At 43.4% G+C, this 24,837-nt stretch overlaps 2 protein-coding genes across 3 annotated transcripts; one reads left to right on the top strand and one right to left on the bottom strand.

Annotated features, from left to right (window-relative positions):
• The first annotated feature begins 3,600 nt into the window (after nucleotides 1-3,600).
• Nucleotides 3,601-14,072, top strand: tecra (trans-2,3-enoyl-CoA reductase a). Its single transcript, XM_049561855.1, has 11 exons — nucleotides 3,601-4,131; nucleotides 5,759-5,810; nucleotides 5,913-5,957; nucleotides 6,061-6,164; nucleotides 8,286-8,401; nucleotides 8,624-8,729; nucleotides 8,880-8,952; nucleotides 9,041-9,084; nucleotides 9,195-9,252; nucleotides 9,355-9,443; nucleotides 11,677-14,072. The coding sequence occupies exons 1-11, from the start codon at nucleotides 3,964-3,966 to the stop codon at nucleotides 11,848-11,850; spliced, it is 1,029 nt and encodes a 342-aa protein (XP_049417812.1). The 5' UTR covers nucleotides 3,601-3,963; the 3' UTR covers nucleotides 11,851-14,072.
• Nucleotides 13,856-24,782, bottom strand: samd1a (sterile alpha motif domain containing 1a). 2 transcript variants are annotated; one of them, XM_049561838.1, is made up of 7 exons: nucleotides 24,173-24,782; nucleotides 21,327-21,681; nucleotides 20,828-20,967; nucleotides 20,633-20,693; nucleotides 16,199-16,280; nucleotides 15,785-15,899; nucleotides 13,856-15,412 (listed from the first exon to the last, which is right to left on the bottom strand). In XM_049561838.1, exons 1-7 carry the CDS (start codon nucleotides 24,533-24,535, stop codon nucleotides 15,266-15,268), a joined length of 1,263 nt encoding a protein of 420 aa, XP_049417795.1. In that variant the 5' UTR covers nucleotides 24,536-24,782; the 3' UTR covers nucleotides 13,856-15,265. The 2 variants fall into 2 exon arrangements, with proteins under 2 accessions (XP_049417795.1, XP_049417794.1); XM_049561837.1 differs by having other exon boundaries at nucleotides 20,828-20,970; nucleotides 24,173-24,775.
• Nucleotides 24,783-24,837: the final 55 nt, after the last annotated feature.

Raw genomic sequence — 24,837 nt, 5'->3', positions numbered from 1 at the left:
GACTTTTGTGCTTTTACTTAAAGGAACAGTGTGTGAGATTTAGGGGGATTTAGTGGCATCTAGTGGTGAGGATTGTGGATTGCAATCAGCTGAAACTTCTCCCAATTAGATTTTTTTCAGTGTTCATTGTTCAGGAGGTTTTAACCATGAGTTGAAATATCTGCAGAGGTCTCTTCCTCTCTGAAACAAACAGAACTGGTGATTTAAACCAGTAAAAACACTGAATAAAGCTGTTCCACATTAAAAAATCTTTAGTTTTTCAACACTCTTGTTGCAGAGGGGCTGCTATACTATGACCAACATGAAAATGTGAATGGCCTTATCTAGAGCCAGTGCTTTGTTTGTCCGTCCTGGGCTACTGTAGAAACATGGTGGTGCAACGTGGCAGACTCTGTGGATGAGGACCTGCTCCCCATGTAGATATAAACGGCTCATTCTGAGGTAACCAAAACACAACGATTCTTGTTTTAAGGTGATTATACACTAAATACAACATACTTATTATATAATATTCTATTTCTGCCAATATATCTGTCTAAATCCTACACACTGGACCTTTAAGTAAGAGTTTGAAGAGTATTTTCCTACCTTCATCAAAGTAATACTGTTATTTAGTCTCTCCTGGACAAAATGAAACAAACCCATCTGGCAACTGTGACACATACAGGTAATATGACATTTGTTTCAAGCAGCATTAAGTGCATTTACACAGTGACAAGAACAAGTACAGTGAAGGAAACATACACAGAAAAACACAAAGCTAAACTAATATTAGCAAACATGAATATATGCAGCTAGTATGTACAAGTGCATGAAAATAGATATGGCTATAAAACAACCATACAGTATTTATATACAGGGCTGTGAAGTGCATGTACATGGCTGTGCTGTGATTGGCACTGTATATATAAATAGTGCAAGAGTGCATGCAAGGTGTTGGAATAAATATTGTATGGCTAATGTAATAGTTAGTATACAGAGGTAGTTCATGTCAATGTGCTTATGGAAATACAGAACATACAGTCTGCTGAGTAAAGGGATTTCATGTGCATGTAAATGTCAGTGTGTATGAATAATTCGTAAGTGCAGTGAGGTGGTTTGAAGTTGCAGGATTATTGCACAAGGGTTGCTCTGTTCATGGGTGTGTTGGTTTGTGGAAAGAAACTATCCATGAGTGCAGCTGATCACTGGTTGTACTGGTTGTCAGGTGGTCTGTAGCGCCCACCAGAGGGGGCAAGTCTGAAGTTATGTCCAGAGTGTGAGGAGTGTGTAATGATTTAACCAGCCTGTTCCTCAGCCAAGAAGTTTACAAGTGCTGGGGGGTGGGCAGGTTGGCATCAGATATCCCCTCTTTAATCACAACTACAGACTCCAAAATCAAAAGCTGTCTGACACAGTGTCAACAACAAAAAATAACCCCCAAAAAGCCTCACATAGTTATGCCATCTTTTGCAGGATTACTGTGTTTATATTGTGCAATAGTTGTTGTTACTGTCCACCAGCTACCGTTCACAGGAGGGAAACAAAGCCTCAGTTAAACTGAAGTTACTATACATGAATTTGTTGTATCCTCACAGAATGCCACACATTTTTTTAATAATCCCAAATAAAATTCAACAAATTAAATCATTAATTTACAAACATACATCCGAAATAAAATAAGATTACATTTATGGGAGACCGGGGTTGGTTGGCACACATTTCATTCTCTGCCATATTTCTGCAGCAGCAAATCAAAGGTCAGGGTCTCAGCTATAAATAAAAGGGGGAATTTAGGGGAATTGGCAGAAATGGAATACAATATAATTAGTATGTTTTCTTTAGTGTGTAATCATATCAAAATAAGAATTGTTGTGTTTCTGTTACCTTAGAATGAGCTGTTTATAGCTACATGAGGAGCGAGTCCTCAACCATTAAGATCGCCATGTTGCACTGCCATGTTTCTACAACAGCCCAGAACAGACAAATCAAACTCTGGCACTAGACAGGGTCATTTGAAATAATAATAAAAATTGATCTATATATACGTTGTTATAAGTCTTTAAAAATAAGTTCTTAAACTATCAAAATACGGTTACAACTGTTACAATTGGTTTCCACAGGTGCCAGTCAATCCTAAAACCAGTGTGCCAACCAACCCCGCTCACATTCAACCCAACTTTGTGATTAAATTATGTTAGCCAGCAATTATTATTTATCGCAGACATTCACATCTTAAATCAAAATGTAGCTGATTTCCTGTCTATGAACCAGAGGTAACACTTTTCTAAAATCTCTGTCTAACAATTTTATAATATGTTAAATCCACAAGCCATTTTCTTCCTTACCTTACCTTTGATTCTGTGAAACTAAACCCTCACCAAAAACTTAGTGACTTTCAATTGCTTTAACATCATAGATGAGTGCAGGTGAAGAAAGCAAACATTTTTATGTTACATTTTTGTTTCTGTGACCTTCAGCGGACCAGAAAATAGCTGCACTGTGAAGAATTTCACTGTAAACAGTGGAGTGTTGGCAGCAGAGATGCCAGCATGTTAGTTATTTTACCATGAAGATCTACTGTATTTTATCTTCACAGTATACTACAGAATATTGGATTTCAGTATTCAGCCTCAGAATAACTGTAGGTTTAACAGTAATTTCACAGCAGCCTATATGCCAGCATGTTACCGTTTATTTACAAAAGGTAGTAAAATCTGTGCTAACCGACCCCTGTAGCCAAACACCCACCTTCTTCTAATATCAAATCTTCCATTGCATTAGGAATAAGGGGCTGTTTTGAAGACTATGAATGTGACAATGTATCTACAAGAGTGTAAAAATGACTGACGCTCTGAGGATAGGTGATCTCATGGTTTCCCATGTCACAGCATTCCTCTTATGTCAGTGTTACCACCTCTGGAGAAGAAGTAGGTCCTGTTCAGCATGTGTTTGAAAATGTTTTTTTTCCCCATATATTGTTGTCTTTCTGATCACCAGTGTAAATAAAAAAGATTTGAACAAGTATTTTTTTAATACAAGATGCAAAACCAGTCTTGGAATGCAAACAGTGATCCTGCTGCTTGCTGCTGGCTTGGACTGCTCCTGCTGGTTATAAATAGTCTACAGAATATAGATATGCAGTTGGCTATGCGCAATGATCAGTTGACCCTGTGTGACGAAAGGCATCTTTGATCCTCTCCCAATCAGCATTTTCTTCGCCCTCCTCCTCCCACCAAAAACCTCCTTGAGGTATTTTGGAAAACGATGTGGCTCATTCGGCACACAAACCTTGAACCGCACAGGCCCTGAAATAAACCTGTCTGTCTTTGTCATGGAGGTCAGAAAGAGAAAAGAATACCAGCCACACAGGTGGTCTTGGGGGGAGGGGGGAAGTGTTGGCATGTGGAGGCTTTTAATGGGACCGTCACTGTGCAACCAAGCGAGGGAAGAGCAGACAGGAGATGTGTCTTATACGTCTAATGTCAGCACATTGGCATCTGTCACTGGCTGTATGTGGCTGCCCAAGGTTACCAAGCTGGTGCAGAGCAAATCAGGCGACTTATATTTAGCCTTGCAAATGGCGCTGTATGGATTATGTCTTGGGGCTCTCCAGTTTCATCTTCAGTGCGTTTTGTAGCATGAAGGGGGGCTGTGGATCATGAAGAGGCTGCCATTCAGGTGAGGAGCAGGTCTACTTCATGTTAGACCAGCTCTCCCTCCACTCTCACCCCGACTCTCTCACATGGACACACTCAATCTGGGACAAAGCAAGTGTTTATGATCTCTCATACTTCTTCCTGGAGTGAGAGGGCTATTCAGAGAGTCCAAAAGACACCAAAGAAGACACGCTTGAGCTGGACTGACAGTTGCGTTGAGGGTGAGCAGGGGGCTGCTTCCCATAGCAGCAGAGGACAACCAATGTGATCAGACATATCACAGATTACTCCACCAGGCTACTGAGATTTGGGATTAAACGGTATCATGGATGTACTCGCTTTGGAGGCAAAGAAAGAGGGTTCAGCAGAACCTGAGAAGAAGTCTTCAACAAGGCCAAAACCGAAACCTCCCAAAAAAGCCAAAAGGATTGTTTACTTTGAGGTGGAGATCGTGGATTTAAAGACTAAAGAGAAACTGCTGCTGCTGGACAAGGTGAGTGTGAAGATGATGAAGGGTTTCTGATTACACTCGCCCTTTTTATGTGTCATAATGGTTTTAGAAGACGGATAGTTCTTCCTCTAACAGGTGCATGACAAACACAGATATTTAAAGCTACAGTAGGTAATTTTTTTTTTAGCAAATATGGCAGAGGAGGTTATTTTTTACAACGGCCACTACATCCTGAGGATCGTACATGAAGCAGATAATCTGTGAGAAAATCATATTCCTCTGCGTCCTCATAGTGCTCCTAATGGCACTTGTAAGAATCATAAATCAACCAATCAGAGCCGAGAAGTCTCTCACATAGTTGTCAATCATGTCAATCACTGCATCTGAGCTGCGGTCAAACTGTCAAACAAGGCAACTCTGCTCAAATATGAAACTATATTCTGTTACTGCATTTCCTATTTCTTGGCTCAAATGTTTTCAGAAACATATTTTAGTGTACTGCTGAGCTGTGAAAAGGAGAAAGTTTGACCTGTGGTAGGTTGGGCAATGCTTCGTTTTGGCTCGGCTGTTCAAAACATTGCGGCCAGGTCAAAAACTTTGCCATTTTACAGCTAAACAGTACACTAAAATATGTTTCTGAAAACATCTGAGGTGATAAATACGCAATGCAGTGACAGAATCGTCAATCAATGCTCGTGAACTGCAGTCCAACTGTCAAACACAATGCTGGTCAAATATGAATCAAGATTCTGTAACTGCATTGCCTATTTCTTGTCTCAGATGTTTTCAGAAATGTATTTTAGTGTACTGTTTAGTTGTAAAGTGACACAGTTTGTGACCTGGCCAAGCCAAAACAAAGCACTGCCCACCTGCAGTAGCAAACTTTCTCATTTTACAGCTAAGCAGTACACTAAAATATGATTCTGAAAACATTTGAGGCGAGAAATAGGTAATGCAAGTTGACGTACAGAGGTCTAGTTTTCTCTGAGACCATTTCAATTACAGTATTATCAAAGGTTATAATGGTATTTTTTCCCAGTGCTGCCAAAATAAAACTGCCTACCCCAGCTTTAAGTCTGTGCTGGAAAACTTGAATGCCACAGCTTTTGTTACCAATGAATCCCTTTTAAAGTTCAATTATTTAAACATTTCTGTTCTAAAAGTAGCACAAACACAGACTGTGCTCACTTTGCACTGAAGTCAGAGGAAACATGTTTGTTTTAGCTCAAGAACTGCAGGGTCATTACTGTGAGCAGACAGGTAATTTTACAGATAATCATCTACTTCACAGGCGGCCAGTCAAGTACAGCCATTACGTTTCTATTGAGCGAGAGCTGTGGTTAGGAGGTGAGAATTCCCTCTTCGTCTCATAGGAATTTTCTGTTCCAGCTACAGTGCATGCCTGTGCTGCACTGGGCCAACAGGCAGGCGGGCAGGTCGACACACACATGGTTAGCGGCTTGTATAAACGTGCAGGGCCGTGTCGAAAAACGTTAGGGGTTGCATTGCGGATGAAAATGGCAAAATGCAAGTCTGACGAAATGTAAACTTCCGCAATGAAGACAGAAATACAGATACTTTTGTATTTTTAGTACTCCATGTCCTGTAAAATGACGTATGCCATATGTATGTCTGCACACTGATGCTTATTTTTGCATTTTGTTTGCAGGTGGAGCCCACTGCTACTATTCTGGATATAAAAGCTTTGTTTCAAAAATCATGTAAGTTTAAGAAAAATAATCTTTAATTTCATATTTATTTGTATTTTAATTTTCAAGCATTCTCAAGCATGTCAGAAGTAAAGCTCCTCTCCATTCCAACAGATCCAAAGTATTATCCAGCCAGACAATCCCTGCGTTTGGATCCAAGTGCGTTCTGCTTTTTACAATAAATTCTGCACATATAAATCTCAGCTGACTAACAGGTGTTGTGATGAAGTTATGTGATGCTCTCGGCTATCATGTTTTTCAGAGGCCAAGTGTCTCAGGGATGAGGAGGTTCTGCAGACACTTCCTGTGGGAACCACAGCCAGCTTTTACTTCACTGACCTAGGACCCCAGCTCACATGGGCGACCGTGAGTCCACACGTGCACAGACACACAATATGCAGGACCGTACAGAGGTGTTGCTCGTTTTAGCCAATTAACAACACGCATGCTTCACAATACTGCAAGCTTGCTAAGTGTATAAGTAGATTCCTGCCTTCCACCTTCATTCCCTGTAATAAATATCACCTTTCCAAGATTTGAAGGTGGTATGTTTTGTCGCTGCTCCAGCATTCATGATTCTCTGAACAGCAGCCATTTTAATGCAAGACATGATGGAACTGACATGGTTTTTCAAGTCTAACTTGCATGCTTGCTTCTAGATGTGTGTATGCGCGGCTCATGAATGCAGCATTCATCAGCTGGCTGACAGGGAGAGAGGCTTGCCTTTAATAACAGTGGCAAAGTGTACACCATTTGTACTTAATAGGCTGAAACATGCAAAACTGCCGGTATGGCCTTTTAAGATTCTTGTACTTAAAATATAAACAGACACTCTCTCACCCACTCAGTAGCTTGAATATAAATATCAGCCCACAGTGACAGATAGAGGTGATTTGCTGTGGTTCGTTTTTCTCTCACCTCCTGCACCGCCTGTCCTCTGTCCGAGGACATATAATCTCACGGCCCAGTTTCTCCCAAAGGTGTTTATCTCCCCTGACCTCTCACTTGCCTTTCACTGCGCCTCTTTACTCACCCTTGCCCGCCCACTTCTCTACATTCCCTGTCCTTACCAGCCCTGACACATCCCCCCTGCGCCCTGCCAGGGTGCGGAATGATGCCACTGTGGGTGAAGTGCCCAAGCAGAGATCACCAGTAGCTATTGGTCAGGCATGCTGAGGCAGGGCTCTGCTAGAGGTGCTGATTCAGGGGTCGATTTCACCGTCAGCTGTGTTGCTACTCTTGATCATATCATTCGTGGAAAGCTGGTATTACAAGCTGCCTTAGCCTCTCATTTGCTCCACAGGCACATGTTGAATACCATTATTGTTACGCTGAATGGTTGTAGAATGAGACGGACTGTTTTTGTTTTAGGATTACAGCTTTGATATGTGGGTTGTCAGAGAAACTAGAGCCACACTGGTGTCAGCTGCACACTGTTCCTTTGGCAGAGGGTTTAGACTGACATAGCGCTGATCTAACAGGGAGAAAATATTTTTAGTTTCATGGGTTGGTGTATTTTTATTAGACAGGGTAGCTGTTTATTGTAATTCTGTTCATGAATTCATTCACGACTGCTGTGTTTGTGCTGTTTTGTCATGTTTCTCACTTCTGGTTGCAAACCAAGAACAGGGTCTCTACAGCTATCAGCAACTTAAATGTAATGCTTTTTAAAGACATTTCAAGATAATTTTTAAACAAATATAAGACAATTTTTTACAGCATTGCAGGTAAGCATAATGGTAAGTTTAGATGCAGAGGTAGGTTTTATGTAGGCACATAGTTATTAGAGTAATATATTTTGCCACCAGTAAAGTGCAAGTACACAGTAAAATGACAGATTTGTACCACCAGAAATGCGGACCCTCATGCAGATGAGCTTAAAGGTCCAGCGTGTAGGATTTTGGGGGATATATTAGCAGAAATTGAATATAAAATAGTCGGTATGTTTTCTTTATTACCTGAAAATTTTGTTACCTTTGTTACTCTGCATATAATTCGGCTCCTGGTTAAAACCTCCTGACCGTCTGGATCTTAAGTTATCAGAGAACAAACGTGAGCACACATTAGCTGGTGCTGGACTAGTGGCCCGTCTCTGACATGCCAAACGGCATCAGAAAAACACCGATTTGTAACATGAAACTTCTTTATTCAGTGGTCGTTCAGGTTTTAATCACCTTGTTTGTTTGTTTTGGAAAGGAAGAGACCTTTGCAGACAATTTGGCTCCTGATAAAAACATTCACAACAATGAACACTGAAGGAATCCAAACCGAGAGTTCACATTTCTACTGGTTGCAATCTGCAATCCTCACTGCTAGATCCCAATAAATCCTTCTTTCCTTTAATGAAATTAAAAGATGAATGAATAAAACTAGATAAAATGTTTGTGGCAATTAAGACCTTGCCAATTCAAATTTAAGACGAATGACTTTTAAGTTCTAATATTTAAAAATGTAAGACGTTTTACAACTTTTCTTTGCATACTTCAGGTCTTCCTGTCAGAGTGTGTCGGCCCGCTGGTCATCTACTTAATGTTCTACTTCCACCTTCCCTTCATCTACTCTCCGAAATATGACTTCACCAGCAGCAAGCACTGGGTGGTACAGTAAGTGTCAGCTTTCTTTCATGTTTTCAGGGATCTGCTGCGATGTTGCTGCAGCATAATCACACAATCCCAGGCTTTGCACTGATGCCCCCTCTCAACATGACAAACACGAGTGAAGCGTATTGCTATGGTGACACTGAGTCAGGGCCAAGTGTAATGGACTGCAGTGAGGCGATGTATTAATCTTAGCTAAATATGTAAAGTGTGTGTGTCCTGTTGCAGCTTGGCCTGCATGTGTCACTCCTTCCACTACATCAAGAGAATCCTGGAGACAATGTTTGTCCATCGTATCTCCCACGGGACCATGCCTCTCAGAAACATATTCAAGGCAAGTCAGCTGCATAATTTTGACCTTTGAGTGTGATGTATGGTTTATTATTATTTCATGCCGTGCTCTTATTCTCAGAAATCTGAACCAAATGTATGTGGAGCCTTATCTTGACAGTATGACTTATTATAGTCTCTCCTTCTATTCCAGAACTGTGGCTATTACTGGTGCACTGCAGCGTGGATGGCGTACTACATTAACCACCCTCTCTACACCACACCCTGTAAGTGCTGACTGCTGCAATTCTCACTTTAACTCATCAGTCGAGGTTGACTGCCATCTTAATCCATTTCCCTGTGACACGTCCACAGATTACGGGCAGCAGCAGGTGAATACAGGACTTTACATTTTCCTGGTAAGTTTGAGATCTTTGTATATTCATAGCTCAGTATAGGAATCTTCCAGACATTAAACCATCTATTGTTCAGTGAATATCATTGTATTTGGATGTCTTTATTCCCGCAGTTCTGTCAGTTAGGAAATTTTTCCATCCATGTTGCCCTTCGTAACCTCAAATCACAAGGTGAGCATTTTCTAACAAGGAATATAGTGTTGCAATTTTTAAAAAAGGAGCCTACAGTGCAGGACATTACAATAGTTTGCTTGTTTTTACCCATCATATCAGGTTCAAAAACCAAGAAGATTCCCTACCCAACGAAAAATCCCTTCACATGGATGTTCTGGCTGGTCTCTTGTCCAAACTACACATACGAGGTAAGCTGTAAATCCACTCATACTGGAAATGGGACAATAAAATGCTGTCTGGAAAACACAAAAAGGAAACGTTATATTAAAAAGGCCATAAATATGATAGATATCTACTCGATTTGACAGCTGTAGCTCACACTTTAGCCTCCTGTGACCCTGCACCCTCATATGTGGACATTGCATTTTGGGTTTGCTGCACCTTACACTTCACTCTGCTTAACTTAAAACTGCTAGCCTCGTATGTGGACATTTTTTTGTGCCATCTAGTGGGAGTAAAACCAAAACACACAAATTGATGTGAAAACAAGATGGCAGCGATCACAGCCCAGTCAGTCTGCAGCCGACCCTGACACATAAGTGCACAAGGTCCCAAACCTGATTGGAGTTTATGGTTGAAACTTGTTGATATGCGCTTAATAACATTTGTAGCTTTATATGGAGTACAAACTTGACCAATTTTAGCAATAGGAACAAGCTAAGCTAATTAGGAAGTACTCGTTTGGGGTCATTGGGACTTAAACCTAACCCATAGAGTTACAAAACATTAAACAAATGTTGCATTGTTTGCAGTTTTGTTTGTGCACAACAATGCTCAGGCATTGAAATAAACTGTTTTAAAATGTATTACACACTTTCATTCATTCATCTTCTAACTGCTTCATCCTCTTGAGGGTCGCGGGGGGGCTGGAGCCTATCCCAGCTGACATCGGGCGAGAGGCAGGGTACACCCTGGACAGGTCGCCAGACTATCGCAGGGCTGACACATAGAGACAAACAACCAACCACCTACGGACAATTTAGAGTTACCAATTAACCTAGTCCCCAATCTGCATGTCTTTGGACTGTGGGAGGAAGCCGGAGTGCCCGGAGAGAACATGCAAACTCCGCACAGAAGGGCTACCACGCCCGGGATCGAACCGGCAACCCTCTTGCTGTGAGGCGAGAGTGCTAACCACCACACCACCGTGCCGCCCTAGTACACACTTTCAAAAAATAAATTTATTGTCTCCATCTGAGGACTTTTTTTAAAATCTAAAACTACTAACTGTTAAAAGACAATGTTTTGTTTTTTTATACTTATCAGTTCCTACTTTTCCCAAATACTAGTTAGGAGAAATTAAAAATGCACTCCAATGAGAAGCTTGGTTCTCAGGAAGTCAGAATACATATTTGAACAGAAAATGACCTGTGAATTTTGTCCCCAGTCATTTTCTTGGAAATACATTAGTAACGGAGTTTTACTCGACCAGTATGAACCAGAGGTGTGAACTCGAGTCACGTGACTTGATGACTTTAGATCCCAGCTTGACAAAATCTTCAAACTTGAAAATACTTGATACCTTTCCCTAAAGCCTAAAGTTTAATAAGTATGTTATTTAAAAGTGTGTCACAACTCAATTAATTTACCTTCATTTTCTGAATCAGCTATTCATTCGCAGTGAGTTGACACTTCATTCCCCAGATCCACTTTGTTTGAACCAGTACGACAGCATCCAATCAAGTTGCAGGACAGAGTCATGAAGAGCTAACGTTACGTTACTGAGCACCAAATGGAAAAATTTAATTTCATTCATGTAGAAAAACTATGACTGATCAACAAAATTGCAATATGCAAAACGCAACACAACAACTTCCAATTAACTTTTTTTTAAACAAATAAATGCAAATTTTAAAAAGCAGGCATGGTTTAGGACTCAAAACTCAAAGTTTAGACCTAAGACTTGATTTGGGAGGTGCCTGTCTTGACTTGGGACTTGAGTACAATGACCTGAGTCTTACTTGTGACTTGCAAAACAATGATTTGGTCCCACCTCTGGTATGAACAGGAGGAATGATTTGAGCAAGCTAAACCTGTTTGAATGTTCATATGAGCACATCACTTTTTTGTTAAGGCAGACAACACAAATTTTGAGCTTAGCCTTTAATGTTAATTTATTATGTCAGTGTTCTTCTTCTTTATGACTAATAATTTGCTCGTAAGAACATTTCATTCAAGGTATTTTTTTTTTGTCTCACCTCAGTTAAGTATCTTAGTTTAGTTATTAATCTTCCACATTTCAGTACTCAAATCCTGAAGGCAGCCGCTGTGTGCATGTGTGTGCAACCCGCAGCACTAGTACACAGTGCCTTGCAATATGAGATGCACTATTGCTGCCATCTACTGGTTACCTCCTACACATGTATCATCATCGCACTGTGTGTGTGTTTCTGTGTATGTTTGCAAACTTCTTGCTCACAGCTGGGCTCCTGGATCGGCTTCACGGTGATGACCCAGTGTGTGCCTGTGGCTTTCTTTACTGTTGTGGCCTTCATCCAGATGGCTGTGTGGGCCAAAGGCAAACACCGCAGCTACTTAAAGGAGTTCAGCAATTACCCGACCCTGCGCTCCTCCATTCTCCCCTTCATCCTGTAGAGCCTGGCAGAAAAACGACAAACGCAACCCACATCCACCTTATCACTGATGGGCGCCTTCTTCAAGGCCTCTCCATCCACTTGATGTCAGGAAGTGTGTGCTGAGGTCAACAGTGTGGATGGATTTTGGTCATATGGACTCTGTGTAACATTTTCTGACATGTCCCTCCATAACAAGGAGCGGCTGCTGGGTGTTGGACTGGTGAATGCAGGACTGGCAGAGGAAGCCATCAGAGTTGAATGCAGCAAAGTCTTAATTTAATGTTATATGTGATCTTGAAGAGCAAGAAGACGAGAGATTATTTTGCTACTTTGGTAAGTTGTAACATGTTTGTTTGAGAGTGCTGTTTAGTTTTTCAGAATCGCATTATTGTCGTAGCGATTGGCTTCCTGATCAGTGAAGTTTCCCACCGAGCATGAAAACTAAATCTCATTGTCAAACTGGTGTGCAGCCTGGAGCTGACAACTTTGTGGCCTTGTGCAGTATTCTGATCTGACTGTAGCCTCCACACTGGTACCATCTGAAGGGGAAATTGTATGCCGATTCCCACGTTTTCCACTATGACAGCATGCACAGACACATGTCCTACAAGTTTAAGTCATCAAACCAACATCAACATACATTTTTCAAGGAAGACATTTTGAAATGTCACAGGAGAAAAGCACAGGTGTAAATTATAAAATTAGTGATGCCTGATTTCCATTTAGCTGCTTTGATTTCAAAAAGAGGAGAAGTTACATCACGGCATACCAATGGGTACGACACACGTGCGGTAAAGTCTGGTCTGCACTTGCTAAAGGCTCAATAGCTGGCATGCTATCATAGAACATGGGGGATGATTAATTCAGTCCACTGAGGCATCTGCAGCCAGCCTTGAGTCTGAATATTTTCCTACAAAAAGTAAAGACATGATTAGAATTACAATTCTGTAATCATAGAAAACATCTGTAATAAAAGACCATGAAGACATGCTTTCTATTTGCAAACGTTCTATTGTATATCGACCACCATCAAGTTGAGTGCACCCAAAAGTTCTGTCAGGCCTAGTGCACCCAAGGAGGCTAAAAACATGCACCCAGACAGCACTGTCTGATGTAACCCCACCAACACTGTAGTTCCAGTTACACTGCACACGTGTCATACCCCATAATCTCAAGTGTTGTGCATGCTTCCTCACTGTCATACTCACAGCAGGGACACTTTAATAGCACAGAACCATTATTAGTGGTATTAGTTACACCGCAGACTGTAAAAATAATGGACATAGCCACCCGTTGGTTTGTCGAGTCATGTTTTGAGGCCTCGAGTTCGTCATTTTGGCCTCTGCCATGTTGTTTTTTGGAGCCAGGAGTGATCATATTTGGGTGAGAGGCTGGAGCTGTGGAGGAGCGAGGAGTGGATCTGACTGAGAAGTTGAGGACACTATTGGCAGACAGCTTGTCACTCAGAGCAGCCAACCCTTAATTATGTGTAACTTTAAGCAGTGATAAAATGTAACCGGGTGACTTGTATAAAAATTTACCCCTGTACAGTTGTCATGAAGTGGGAAATTAGCTATAGAGACCAAAATTGTTGTTTTGTACCAAGCTGTAAACATGTTTATCTCTGCTGTAAAGTTGGGCATTTTAACATGGGTGTTTAAGGGGATTGACTGGCTTCTGGAACCAGGCTTAAGTGGCTGTTAAAGAACTAGGAGTTTTTGGCACTTGCATGTTGGCTTCACTTTTTTATCCCCAGAGATTGCTGCTTAAGTAACGCCTGTGATTTTCCTACAATGACAAGTCAAATTGTCTGCTGTGAAAAAGGCCAATCATGTGTCTAGCATAATGTTTCTGTGCATTGACCTTTTCCCACCCGATTATTTTCGTACTAATCTGGAGAATGGCTCAGATGCAAATACAGACTGAAACACCATTTGACTGTGCTTTACAATATCGGCAAAGGACATTAGAATAACACACTGAATTCACTGAATGCATTTCAAAGAGCACTGCATCGACTGAACCTTCACATTAAATGACGAACTTCGATGTTGTTTCTAAAAAATATCCTGCTGCAATTTTTCTGAGAGCATTGAGTGTTTTTTTTTTAAACTGAATGTATTTACAATATTTGATCACTTGTCCTCACAAGGTTATGCCAACCCATTAAAACAACTGTTTTTAGCCAAATTACTGATGCGATGAGTGTAATAAACAAGAAAACAAGTGAGTGAACAGAGAGAGACACGAGCTTTATTTGCGACTCTGGAAGAAGAAGAAGTGTGAATGTTACAGATAAAAAGGGGAGGAGATACACGGGAGATGTGGACTACATCGTATGGAATGTTACAATCCAAGAGGCTGGTTTGCATAAAAACACAAAGAGACACCGGACAAATCATAAATGGATGATAACATGAAATATTGCATTTGATCGATAAATCTGCTCCGTAAACAGGCACTGAGCAGCGGTATTCAATTTAAAACAATATATTCAGTATTACAATAACATTTCACAAAGTTTATTACTTTATTTTGTGTGTGTGTGTGTGTGTGTATGAAAGCCAATTCCATTAGGCTGCACATTTTCCTGGTCACGTCTATCTGCGATTGTTCCCCACAATGCAACTGTATTAAGTTGGACCACAGTCACATCTAATAGAAAAAGAAAGAAATACACATATTGCCTTGCCAGCAGGTAGTAGTAAATCATATTGGTTATATCTCTGTGAGACACTGAAGACATAATCCAACATCAGCAGCTATTGGTGGCATGATAAGTCAGGAATCAGGCGTGTGATGAAGATATGTAGATAGCCCGACTTTCCCAGCACTTTGATGATATTTAATGTAACAAAATCAAAGGAAAACTCACGACAGATGTGCTTTATGTTTATCTGTGTGACGTAGAAACAGATCCTGGACTAACGGAAGGTGCCATTACAGATCGAGCGAGGATGAAGCGAGACATTTTAGATCCAACATGTTCTTGTGGACCCCAAACTCTTTGCTCGCAGCACTACGCAGTCATGTGTCCGTGGGTACAGTCGCCCACTGGTGGTCCACTAGGTGGAAGGCTCAGTCCATTCAATGGCTGCATCATCCATCTTTTCCTCTTGCCATCCACTTTAAAACACACTCCGAACGTACCAGTCTGTTCCCTTAATGACGCAATCGAACGGCCACGTGGGTGAAATGAGAACCATTTGAAAACCAAAGACCATAATGAGAGGTAGGATGACTGTCTTTCAGTTTCTGGTCATTCTCACAGTGAAAGTTGATTCCACCGCAGCCATCGCCGCCCCCCCACTCACCTTCTACATATTCTGTATATGAAGGTGGGTGGAAGGATCTAGATGGGAGAGAGGGCACTGCATGCACGTTTGGGTCGATGCAGCATTGTCTGTCTGTCTGTCATGTGAATTATTACCACTTCAGAGGTCTTCATATTCCAGGAAGTGGGTCCTCTGCAGCACCTTCACGTGGCGCTCGTAGATTTTGAGGGCAGGGCCGAGTCGAATGGACAAGCCAGTCAACACATCGCTGCGCTGCATTAGGAGAAGGGACTTCCCATCAATTTCCTGTTGGAGAGACCTCAATTAGTCATCCACGTGGCATTTTCTGAAGGCTTAATATCCTTTAATATACGTGTTTTAAATGACCATCAGCACACACTGTAGAAAGTTAAAGTAGCTGTTGAAACCCTTTTAAAAATGTCTTAAATCTGATGTTTTTCCCTGTCACATTAAGACAGAGTTTTCTTTTCTAGCAGCCTTTATCACACAGCTTAGTGTACACAAATAAATTGATACAGGTCACAGCATACACTGCTTTCAGACTGTCCAACACACTTACTATGAACTGGCTGCAAAACTGCACTGGGTGATGGGATATGTGTGGTTTTCAGTGTACATATAGTGCCCTCTGTGGCAGTTTTGCAGTAGTGCACTGACCTGTGTTCGAAACGCCACAGCCTGCTCTGGAAAGCCTGCAGCTGAGAAGTAACTGGCCACATCTGCTACAGTCCACTGCATTAAGTTCTGGCTCATGGTCTCCTTCTTCACAGAGCTGGAGGAAGATCAGACAGAAAAGAGTCAGAGTCATAACCACAGAGTGACCTCTCTTCTGCAGGTACTGTCTTGTTTTGTTGTTTTCTATTCATGTGGCCTTCTGTGTGGTGAGTAATTATTTAAAACATGAGATTGTGCCTCAGAAAAATGTATTCATTATTAAAGACGATTACAGAAAAATAAAAGTCAAGAGTGTGTAAAATAATTGTAGAATGAGAGGGAATGTGATTGCAGGAGTTTGCTAAAATGCATTTTTAGTGGAGAGTGTAATGACTTGTTTAATAACAGAATACTCACACTTCATCAACTTTGCCACCGTTCAGAAGGCTGTCCTCGGCTGCTGTGAAGGAGGATATGTCTATCTTGTTCTTTAATGTACCTGTGAACAAAATGGAAGCAAAGTTATTACAAATGCGCTGCAAATAATACCACTAATTTAATGGATGTCATGACGTGCTCCGGGAGAACCCCCGACTGTAGGCTGTCTGCAAGTGCTCCCTAAAACACAATGCAGAGCTGATTTCACTGATTTTCTGTCAAAGTGACAGTTTGACAACATGTGGGAGAAACACTTCAGTATTCTGCCTTGTCCTAGAAAGTGAGAACACACAACAGTGCCAAAGAATGTGAACATTTCGGAATCAAAATATTCTGCGGTTGTTAATTTCACATCAAAACCAATTACTTCTCACCATATCAACATCCAGCACACAATGAGTGACTATGGGAAATGGGCAGTTAAAGGGGAGTTCATAAGCTGAATGACTGTGATGGCACACTAACAACAACTACCACTTCTAGGTATAACTGGTAATCGTTTTCAATTGCAGAGATGACGATGACGATGATGATGATGTGTGTTATGGAGTAGGTTAGATGAGGAGTATAGCCTATTTAATATCTAAGACTGTTGTTTACTTATCTATATAATTTATTCATTCATAACCATAACCAGTCACAGGGGGGCGGGGGCTGGAGCCTATCCCAGCTGACATTGGGTGAGAGGCAGGGAACGCCCTGGAGAGGTCACCAGACTATCACAGGGCTGACACATAAGAGACAGACAACCATTCATGCTCACATTCACACCTACGGGCAATTTAGAGTCAACAATTACATGTCTTTGGGAGGAAGAAAGCCGGACAACACCCAAGCTGACACGGGGAAGACATGCAAATTCCGCACAGCACCCGCACCCGCACCCACCCCAGGTTCAAACCAGAAACCTTCTTGTTGTGAGGCGACAATGCTAACCACTGTCCCACCATGACAGCTGATAGGCCACATAGATATGGAAGATTTAAAATGCCTAAATTAAACAATGTATCTATGTTAATGATTGGAAATTAGTTTGGGATAGTCGCTGACAATTTCATTTTTTAAACAAGACATGTAGGATTATATAAGTGCACATGTCTTCCTACTCCTTTTCGAGCATGTCTGTTGATGTTTTGTTTTTATTTTTTTGTTAAGCTTGATTATATAGTCATCTGTTCACTCAATCATTCTTTCAAGATAAATATTAACCACCGCTAATACTTTACACACTAACTAACTGATGGAGGCAGCAGTAGCTGAGCAATTTACGTGTTCTGCAAAGTAAAATGACGATGTCAATGGAGTCCGAGGGCTTCGAGATAAAGACTACAGTTCCCCATCAGGAAAGGTTGCCTGACAGTAAGATAAAGTTGTTAAAACATTCTAGGTATGGTGGGCTTTCTTAGGCGGCTAAAAGCTAACCAACTGAGGCAGAGTTTGCCCAGCGCTGTTTCATTTTATGCTCATGACGCAGGGGTTTTCTACTCGCAAGTTACTGTAAATAAACACTGTGATTTGGTCTATAAGAAGAAAGAAAGAAGGGTTCTGACCATGGTTCTAACTTTTTTTTTAATTCTGCAACAATGTGCGAAATAAAATTCAACAAAACTGTAATTGAAATGATCTTTCTGGCATTTTAAATGTGCACTTTCATCTCCCTGACACTGAATGGTGTGATGTTGAACCAACAAGCAGCAGCAGCAGAGTCAGGATGAAATGGAGGTGATGCTTTCTCCACGGTGCTGGTACGCCACACTGAGGCTTTTACAGTCACGGTACAGTATGTTTTCCTATTAGAGTTCGTTCACGGTTCAGTACAGTGTTGATACAGCAGCTTTACCATACAGTACCAGCCCACTGTCACAAGATGCTGGCAGGGTTGTGTTCATGCATGTGATGCATAACAGGGACAAAACCCTAATTTTAAGGTGAATACTGCTCCTGCTAGCCAAACCATATTTAAGTACAGTATACGGTGGCATGGTTCTTGTGTGGTGGTAAAAAACATTTTAGTGTTGTTTATTTCTGTTGTGCCAGGTAAGTGATTTGCTTGGAAGTCTCTTGGTAATGTCTGACTAAGGAGGGAAAATCTATAACCACTTTTCTTGCATTAAAAGCCAGAAAGTCACACAAACTCTGCAAACACATGCATTCTGCTGGGAATCAAACCCTGTGTCTGTGAGGTGATGGATAGGAACTTTACCCTAACCTAAGTCCATACAAAAATCTTTTTATGTGGCCTTGTCTGTCAGCAACCCCAGACATACCATAAAATATGAACAAGATCATTTCTGAATTATTAAGAGCCATCTGTAAGCATACAGCAACAGCTCTGACAGCCATTTTATGGACAGCTTTTAGAAACCCTCTGCAGCTGTGTGTTTAATTACATGGTCATGTGGTGATTTTTCTCAACTGAAAATCCTAATGCATCAATTTCAGAACTGAATCCAACTCTATCAAGTCTGCCAGTTTCCACCTCTACAAGCCAAGCTGGTAACAGTGCAGTGTTGCACGAGGGCCGCATGTTTTGAGCAACAACTTTGAACAGTCACCACCTGGATTGGAAGGGAGCTGGACAAGCTTGTGAGGCATTCAAAACATCTTGAGCAGGCCTCGAGGCAAGCACTAGTCAAAAAGGCCAAATTACCCAAACAGCCCGAGCGGTACTTGAAACATAAGCTGTCATAGAGTGCTGCGGGGATGATGTTTGTTGTAGGCCACTGGGAAGGTTAGCGGCGGCCTGGTTCCCTCTTGAAAAAGCCAAAGGAATTTTTCCATTGGATTTTGGATTACTGCAGGAAGTAAGCTCTGTGGCAAACAAAAGTTTATGAGACGTACATGTTTTGTTCTGCAAGATAATCATCACAAATGAACACCACTTCTAGGATGCTGCTCTTGGGCTCTGAACAAACTACACCAGTGGTTCCCAACTGGTGGGTTGCGGTCCAAAAGTGGGTCACGGGTCCATTCTGAATGGACTGCAAGTGATTTGTCAATGTATCAAATTTGTAAAAACACACTTCGATTTTAAAGGCACTGTATGTAAGAATGTGGCCAAAACAGTTACTGCACTCAAATTCAAAATACTGCCAAGAGTCGTGTCCGCCCCCCCCTCCCCTACAGATTTGAGGCTGCTGGACAGCAGCACGCCGGAAACTGATTTGTTGCCCACGGGCGGCTGCCGTGGCAGGGCTGCGTCGCAGCGTCCTTGATCTGCAGTTTTCCAGCGGACCGTTCGAGCAAGTCCGGCTTCTCTGCCGCTAACGCTGCTGCCAGGACACAGCTGAGGAGGAGCTGGCTGCTAATGCTATGTACCGGGACACTGCTAACGCTGCTGCCGGGATACAGCTGAGGCGGAGCCGGCTGCTAATGCTATGAACTGGGACACTGCTAACACTGCTGCCGGGATACAGCTGAGGCGGAGCCGGCTGCTAATGCTATGAACCGGGACACTGCTAACACTGCTGCCGGGATACAGCTGAGGAGGAGCCGGCTGCTAATGCTATGTACCGGGACACTGCTAATGCTGCTTGCCGTGCTGCTGTAGCTCAGTCGAGACTGTAACTGATGCTGAGACTCTACTGACTGCGTGACTGGTAGATGGCGGTGGGTGGCGCAACAGTCTAAAACACAGACGCAGACTGTAAAAATGTTTTTTAAATGCGAATATTCTGGCTGTACTATTGTTGTCGGTGAGATCAGTATCTTAAATGAACATTATTCCTTAGTCTCTGTGACATATTAGGAGGATTTACGACTATTTGCTTTAGATTTCTTGCATATAGCTCCTTTAAGTACGGTGAATTTTTTATTTTGAAGTGCCATTTCCTGCTGTAGAGTGAGTGACTACTTGACAGAGACAGCAAACTAGCTCGACAACATGGCCAACTGAATATATGAAACTGTGTGGACCTTGAACTAAAGACTAAGGAGAAATCTGGACCCCGTGGCTGGACCAGACAGAAACCACTGAACTACACTGACTTAACGTCACCACCACAACGAGGCTGTCAAGCTGCGTTCTGCATGGAGACGTTTTGTAGTCTCATTTAGCCACCTGTTAGCAACAGCCTTTTGAAAGACACTTAAAAGCTTCAAAATTCACGAGTGGGGTAATTACTGACATATTTTATGTCGTAGAGCAATATGTGGAAATCTCTCAAGCTTGTGTTAACCACAGACCTTATTTTAGACGTCTAACCAAAAACCCATTCAAGAAACCGACTGACTTTGAGACAAGGGAACTCATTTCTGTGTTTATGACTTATTCATGCAGCACTCTAATACTTAACTCCCATAATGTGTGTGTTTTCTTATAAAGTGTGGACTAGTGATTGATTTATTCCCTGCAAAAAGACGCATGCTACACAGCAGCTTTAAAAACAAAAAATGAGACAGTATGTTACTCACAGTTGTCAGATGGCAAAGACAGTGCCTGTGGTCTCCCATCGGATACATTCTTGGTCTCATCCTGTTGGCCACACGAAACACAACAAAACAAATTAAATATGAAAGCGTCAGGTGTGAAGCGACAAGATCAAAGAAGCAGGGGAGAGACGTATACAGGTGGTGTTGTTTGTCGCAAAAATATTCAAGGACAATCACCGGCCCCGCTGCATAGTCTGGCACTAACTGGTCAGATGAAAGGCCACTATCCACTGCCTTGCCTCCATCTTCTTTCTTCACGTTGTTCTTCAAAGCGCAGGGACTGGTGGCTGGAGATGGGGTTGCTGGCTTCGTGGCTGCTGCTAACAGAGAGAGAGAACAATTTACTGACTTTATTATTGGCAAATTCAGGTGCTAATAAAAACTAATGCAGCTGAAAATTCTTTTATGTGTGGTTTTTAACACTGTTCATTAAAACCTGAATAACTGGTACAAACAAGCTGATGGATGACTGCACTTGTTTGACGACATCATGAAGCCATGGAAATGTATGCAATCTAGCTTATATTAACTGAGACGTTTCTACTGTCAATACCCATCCAGCATCCCTATTTCACATTCAATGCAAAACTAAGCATAAATCTTGCATGTGAAACAATATGCCAGTGCTCCATAAAGCCGGGTGCGCATATTCGACTGTGTCTAGCAGTGTGAATACCTTTGTCTCTCTGCATTCCTGGGTGCTGGCGCTCTGCTGGGCAGACAGCAGAATGATAGGCCCAGTCATTGTGTGTGAGGGCCCTGGGGCTGGAGGGGGGCAAGGAGCTGGGCCTCACACCAGCCTTCTGGAAAGAGGCACAGTCCAGACCTGAGCCAGGGCTGCAGACGGGGCCGGGGCCAGGCCGAGTGCCAGAGGGGGAGCAGGGGGCAGAGGCGGCTCGCACAGAGGCACAGTGCACGGCGGCATCTTCATATGGGCGGCCAGGAGAGGGTCTGTCCTGCCCGTCCCGGCTCTCGTCGGCCCCCTCTTCGTCTGCATTGCTGTCTGTGTCTATTGCCATAGAGGTGTCAGCCTGCAAAACAGACAACATATAATTTCCATCTCATTGTGTTTTGTAATTGAGATCCCCAATGATTATGATTTAATATTGAAATCAAGTGTGTCATGATCTTTGCTTGGATCAATGGGGCATGAGGGGATTAAACATATTTAACTACCACCATCAACAATTAAGTTCATTATCTGACAACAACTTAAAAAGCAGGGCAGTCCAACGAGGCTACAAGGGATTGTTGCCACGACTGAGTACTAATTGCAGGCTGAGCGTGTCACATGAAAACACGCTCGTACAGATGTCGCAATGTGACCGCTGTGGTGGTAAATTATTGCCTTTGACTGCTTTCGTCCCTTTCTGCGGTGCAGCGTTCACTCCGCAGACACACTGAGCCCCCTTCAACCCACAGACGCGTTTCCACGCAATTAAACAACTGACTGTAATGTTATGTGACTGCACACAAGTAGTTATACGCACTCATTCCTGTCGTTGGGGGGGTTTTGTCGACGGCGCTCTGAGTAAAAAATTACCTTGTGTGCGACTGCGTGTGCAAGACCCAGCAGTCGAGCACAAGAGCGCACTAAAGCCCGCCCCGCTCCTGAGAGGAGAGCCGCTTGTACGGCATTCACCCATCGCACTGCATTTCACATAACTTTCACCGAGACACGGTGACAAAAACAACATGCCCCCGCGGAGGATCTCGATCCGGCACGATTTCCATGTCGGCTCACATTAAAAAGCAGCCGATGTGCTCGGTGCGTCCCGGTCTTTACAGGCCTTTCTTGATTGGTAATTCTGACACACGGGGAGTACAGAAAGGGCCGATGGGAGGCGTTTTAGGCTTTCCTCAAATTTCCTCCAAAGTGCGCATGGAGTTGGGAGCCGCGGTAAAGACCTCGCCATTGTGTCTGTGCTCTTTAACGGAGCGCTTCCCGGGGCCGAGCCACGGCAAGGCACACCACAGATAAAAAAATAAAACGAGCTTTAACTCGACGCAGCATTCCGATCACAAAGAGCATCAGTCGCCTCCTTCGCCAGCCTACTTTGACTTTGCACCGGGTCAACGATTTACAGTGCAAGCGACAGATCAGAAAGAGTAACGCAAATGAGTCCGTTATCGGACACGTCACTGTCTCCATTTGACCCTCGTATATCCAGGTAAAACCCGGATAACACGCTCCGGGGGCAGCCTGCACAAAGTAATCAAACGCATTCGTTTTTGCAGCGACGCACACGCCTTTCAGGAGAACAAAGTCAATTTGATCTCAGCTTAACCCAAATCGGATAGGGCATCCGCCAGCTATAGCGCTGGACGAACAGTTTGCGGTCGCTTCACGTTAGTTCAGCTCTCACAGTGCAACCGGCTCCATATTTCATTACTTTGCAGCGATGTGTTCTCGTCTGAAATACTCCCAACAAACAGTTGCCAGACACGGAGAAGTGATGCCATTGCTGCACGGGACGAGAGAGGCCATAACAGGCAACACCAAGCGTTAGACGTGACCGGGCTCGGCTGCGTGTCCGACAATGGATCCAGGGGTTCGACTTATGCACTGCGTCGGCAATCGTGCATCGCTCGGAAAACAGACGCAGTTTGCACAAATTAGCTGCATGTGTCTGCGCGAGGAGTACTTTGGCACCGATAGCAATCGATTTGGTGGCTGTTCCACGGGGCAAAACATAGTGATGTGCATGTGTTAAAGTGCAGACGGAGAGGGGTGAAATGTCGTCGCGGGGAGACAAGATATGTGTCAGCACACAGCTCTGGTGATATTTGGGATTTTGCCTGTGTTCGTCAACAACCCAACAATGTCCCACCGTCCCCCATCAGGCTCCAACATCCGCGGTGTTTGAGACTTTTTTTTCCCTCACCCACTCCCACATATACAAGTCTGTGACAATGAAAACACACACTTCCAGTACAAGCTTTCAAAATGAAACCCTAACAGGCAAGCCAGTATGTGGACGCTTTTATTTTGAAAGTGGATTCAACCAACTTCCGGGCTGCGGCTAGTCCTCTGTTGCTAGCTTAGCAGAGTCCTCCTCCCCTTCGCTCAGCACCGAGTTTGGGGCTCGAAAAGCGCTTTCTGTTCCCGATAATGGTGGCTCGGGTTGTTGCGGACGGGCAACGACGGTGCAACTTTTCCTGTCTTGTATTTATGCGCTAACATCGACCGTTAAAAGTGCGCAGCAACCGGCGCTATGCTAAATATGCCACACTCTGACTACACGCGCACCTTCTGTTGTTTTTTTTTTTTTTCGTCTCCACCTCGGCAGCGCTCGAGCGAGGTCCAACCGCCGCTCCCCGTCTGCGGCAGTTTTGGGTGCACTTGCAAATCACTCCCCTCACCACTCCCCGTGTACACGCAAAAAACACGCGTTTGTGTCTTTTAAACCACACACCACCCGTGCCTAGCGTTCACCTCCACCTGTTAATGTACTAAGACGTGATGACAATGAGATGTGAGCTCGTGAAACATGCCTCCAAGCATCAACCTCCACCACATACCTCCAAATCCTCTTCGTCCTGGTCCACGGGACCGAAAGCGCTGTCCCCGTTGCTTAAGTCAGAGTGACTGGCTTCTTCCACCGCGCTCCTTCTCGCAGCCGTCGTTAACGTTACATCGTCTTTTTTTCTGCTTCTCCGCTGAACCTTGGCGGCGTTCCGGTACGAGATAGAGCCCTTGTAGTTAACTTTGAGCACGGTTTGTTCCTGGATCAGTTTCTCCAGTTCTGCGCAGGTTCGGTCGGGCTCGGACCCGTGTCGTCTCCGGACCATTCGGCAAATCCTCTCCAAGTCCGGCCGGGCTTTTCGCGACCGCAGCGAGTCGATAGTGTCCAGGATCCACTCGCGGTACTTGGGTTCAGACATCTTTTTTTCCCCCCTGCTCGCTCGGTTCTCTTTCTTCTTGCTTTTTCTTCTTACCTTGGTGCGTCAACCTCGTACGTTACACACGGTGCTTTTTTCGCGAGCCGCGGTCCGAGCCCAACTGAGAAGCGGAAACCTCGCTGTACGCCTCCTGCGTTTGCGTGTGCGCTTAAGGTGGACCGACGGAGTTCCAAACCAAACTTTCACCCGACAGGGGGTTTAAGGTGGAATTTGCAGTCCTGGACGGGGACGAGCGCGCGCACCCGGGGCCCCATGTGCGCCAGGCCATTATGGGTGCAAAAGGT

This window comes from Epinephelus fuscoguttatus, linkage group LG19 (assembly GCF_011397635.1).
Source record: "Epinephelus fuscoguttatus linkage group LG19, E.fuscoguttatus.final_Chr_v1".
Classification (NCBI taxonomy): domain Eukaryota; kingdom Metazoa; phylum Chordata; class Actinopteri; order Perciformes; family Serranidae; genus Epinephelus; species Epinephelus fuscoguttatus.
Note: the sequence above shows the minus strand (reverse complement) of the source record. Positions and strands in the feature narration are given on the sequence as shown.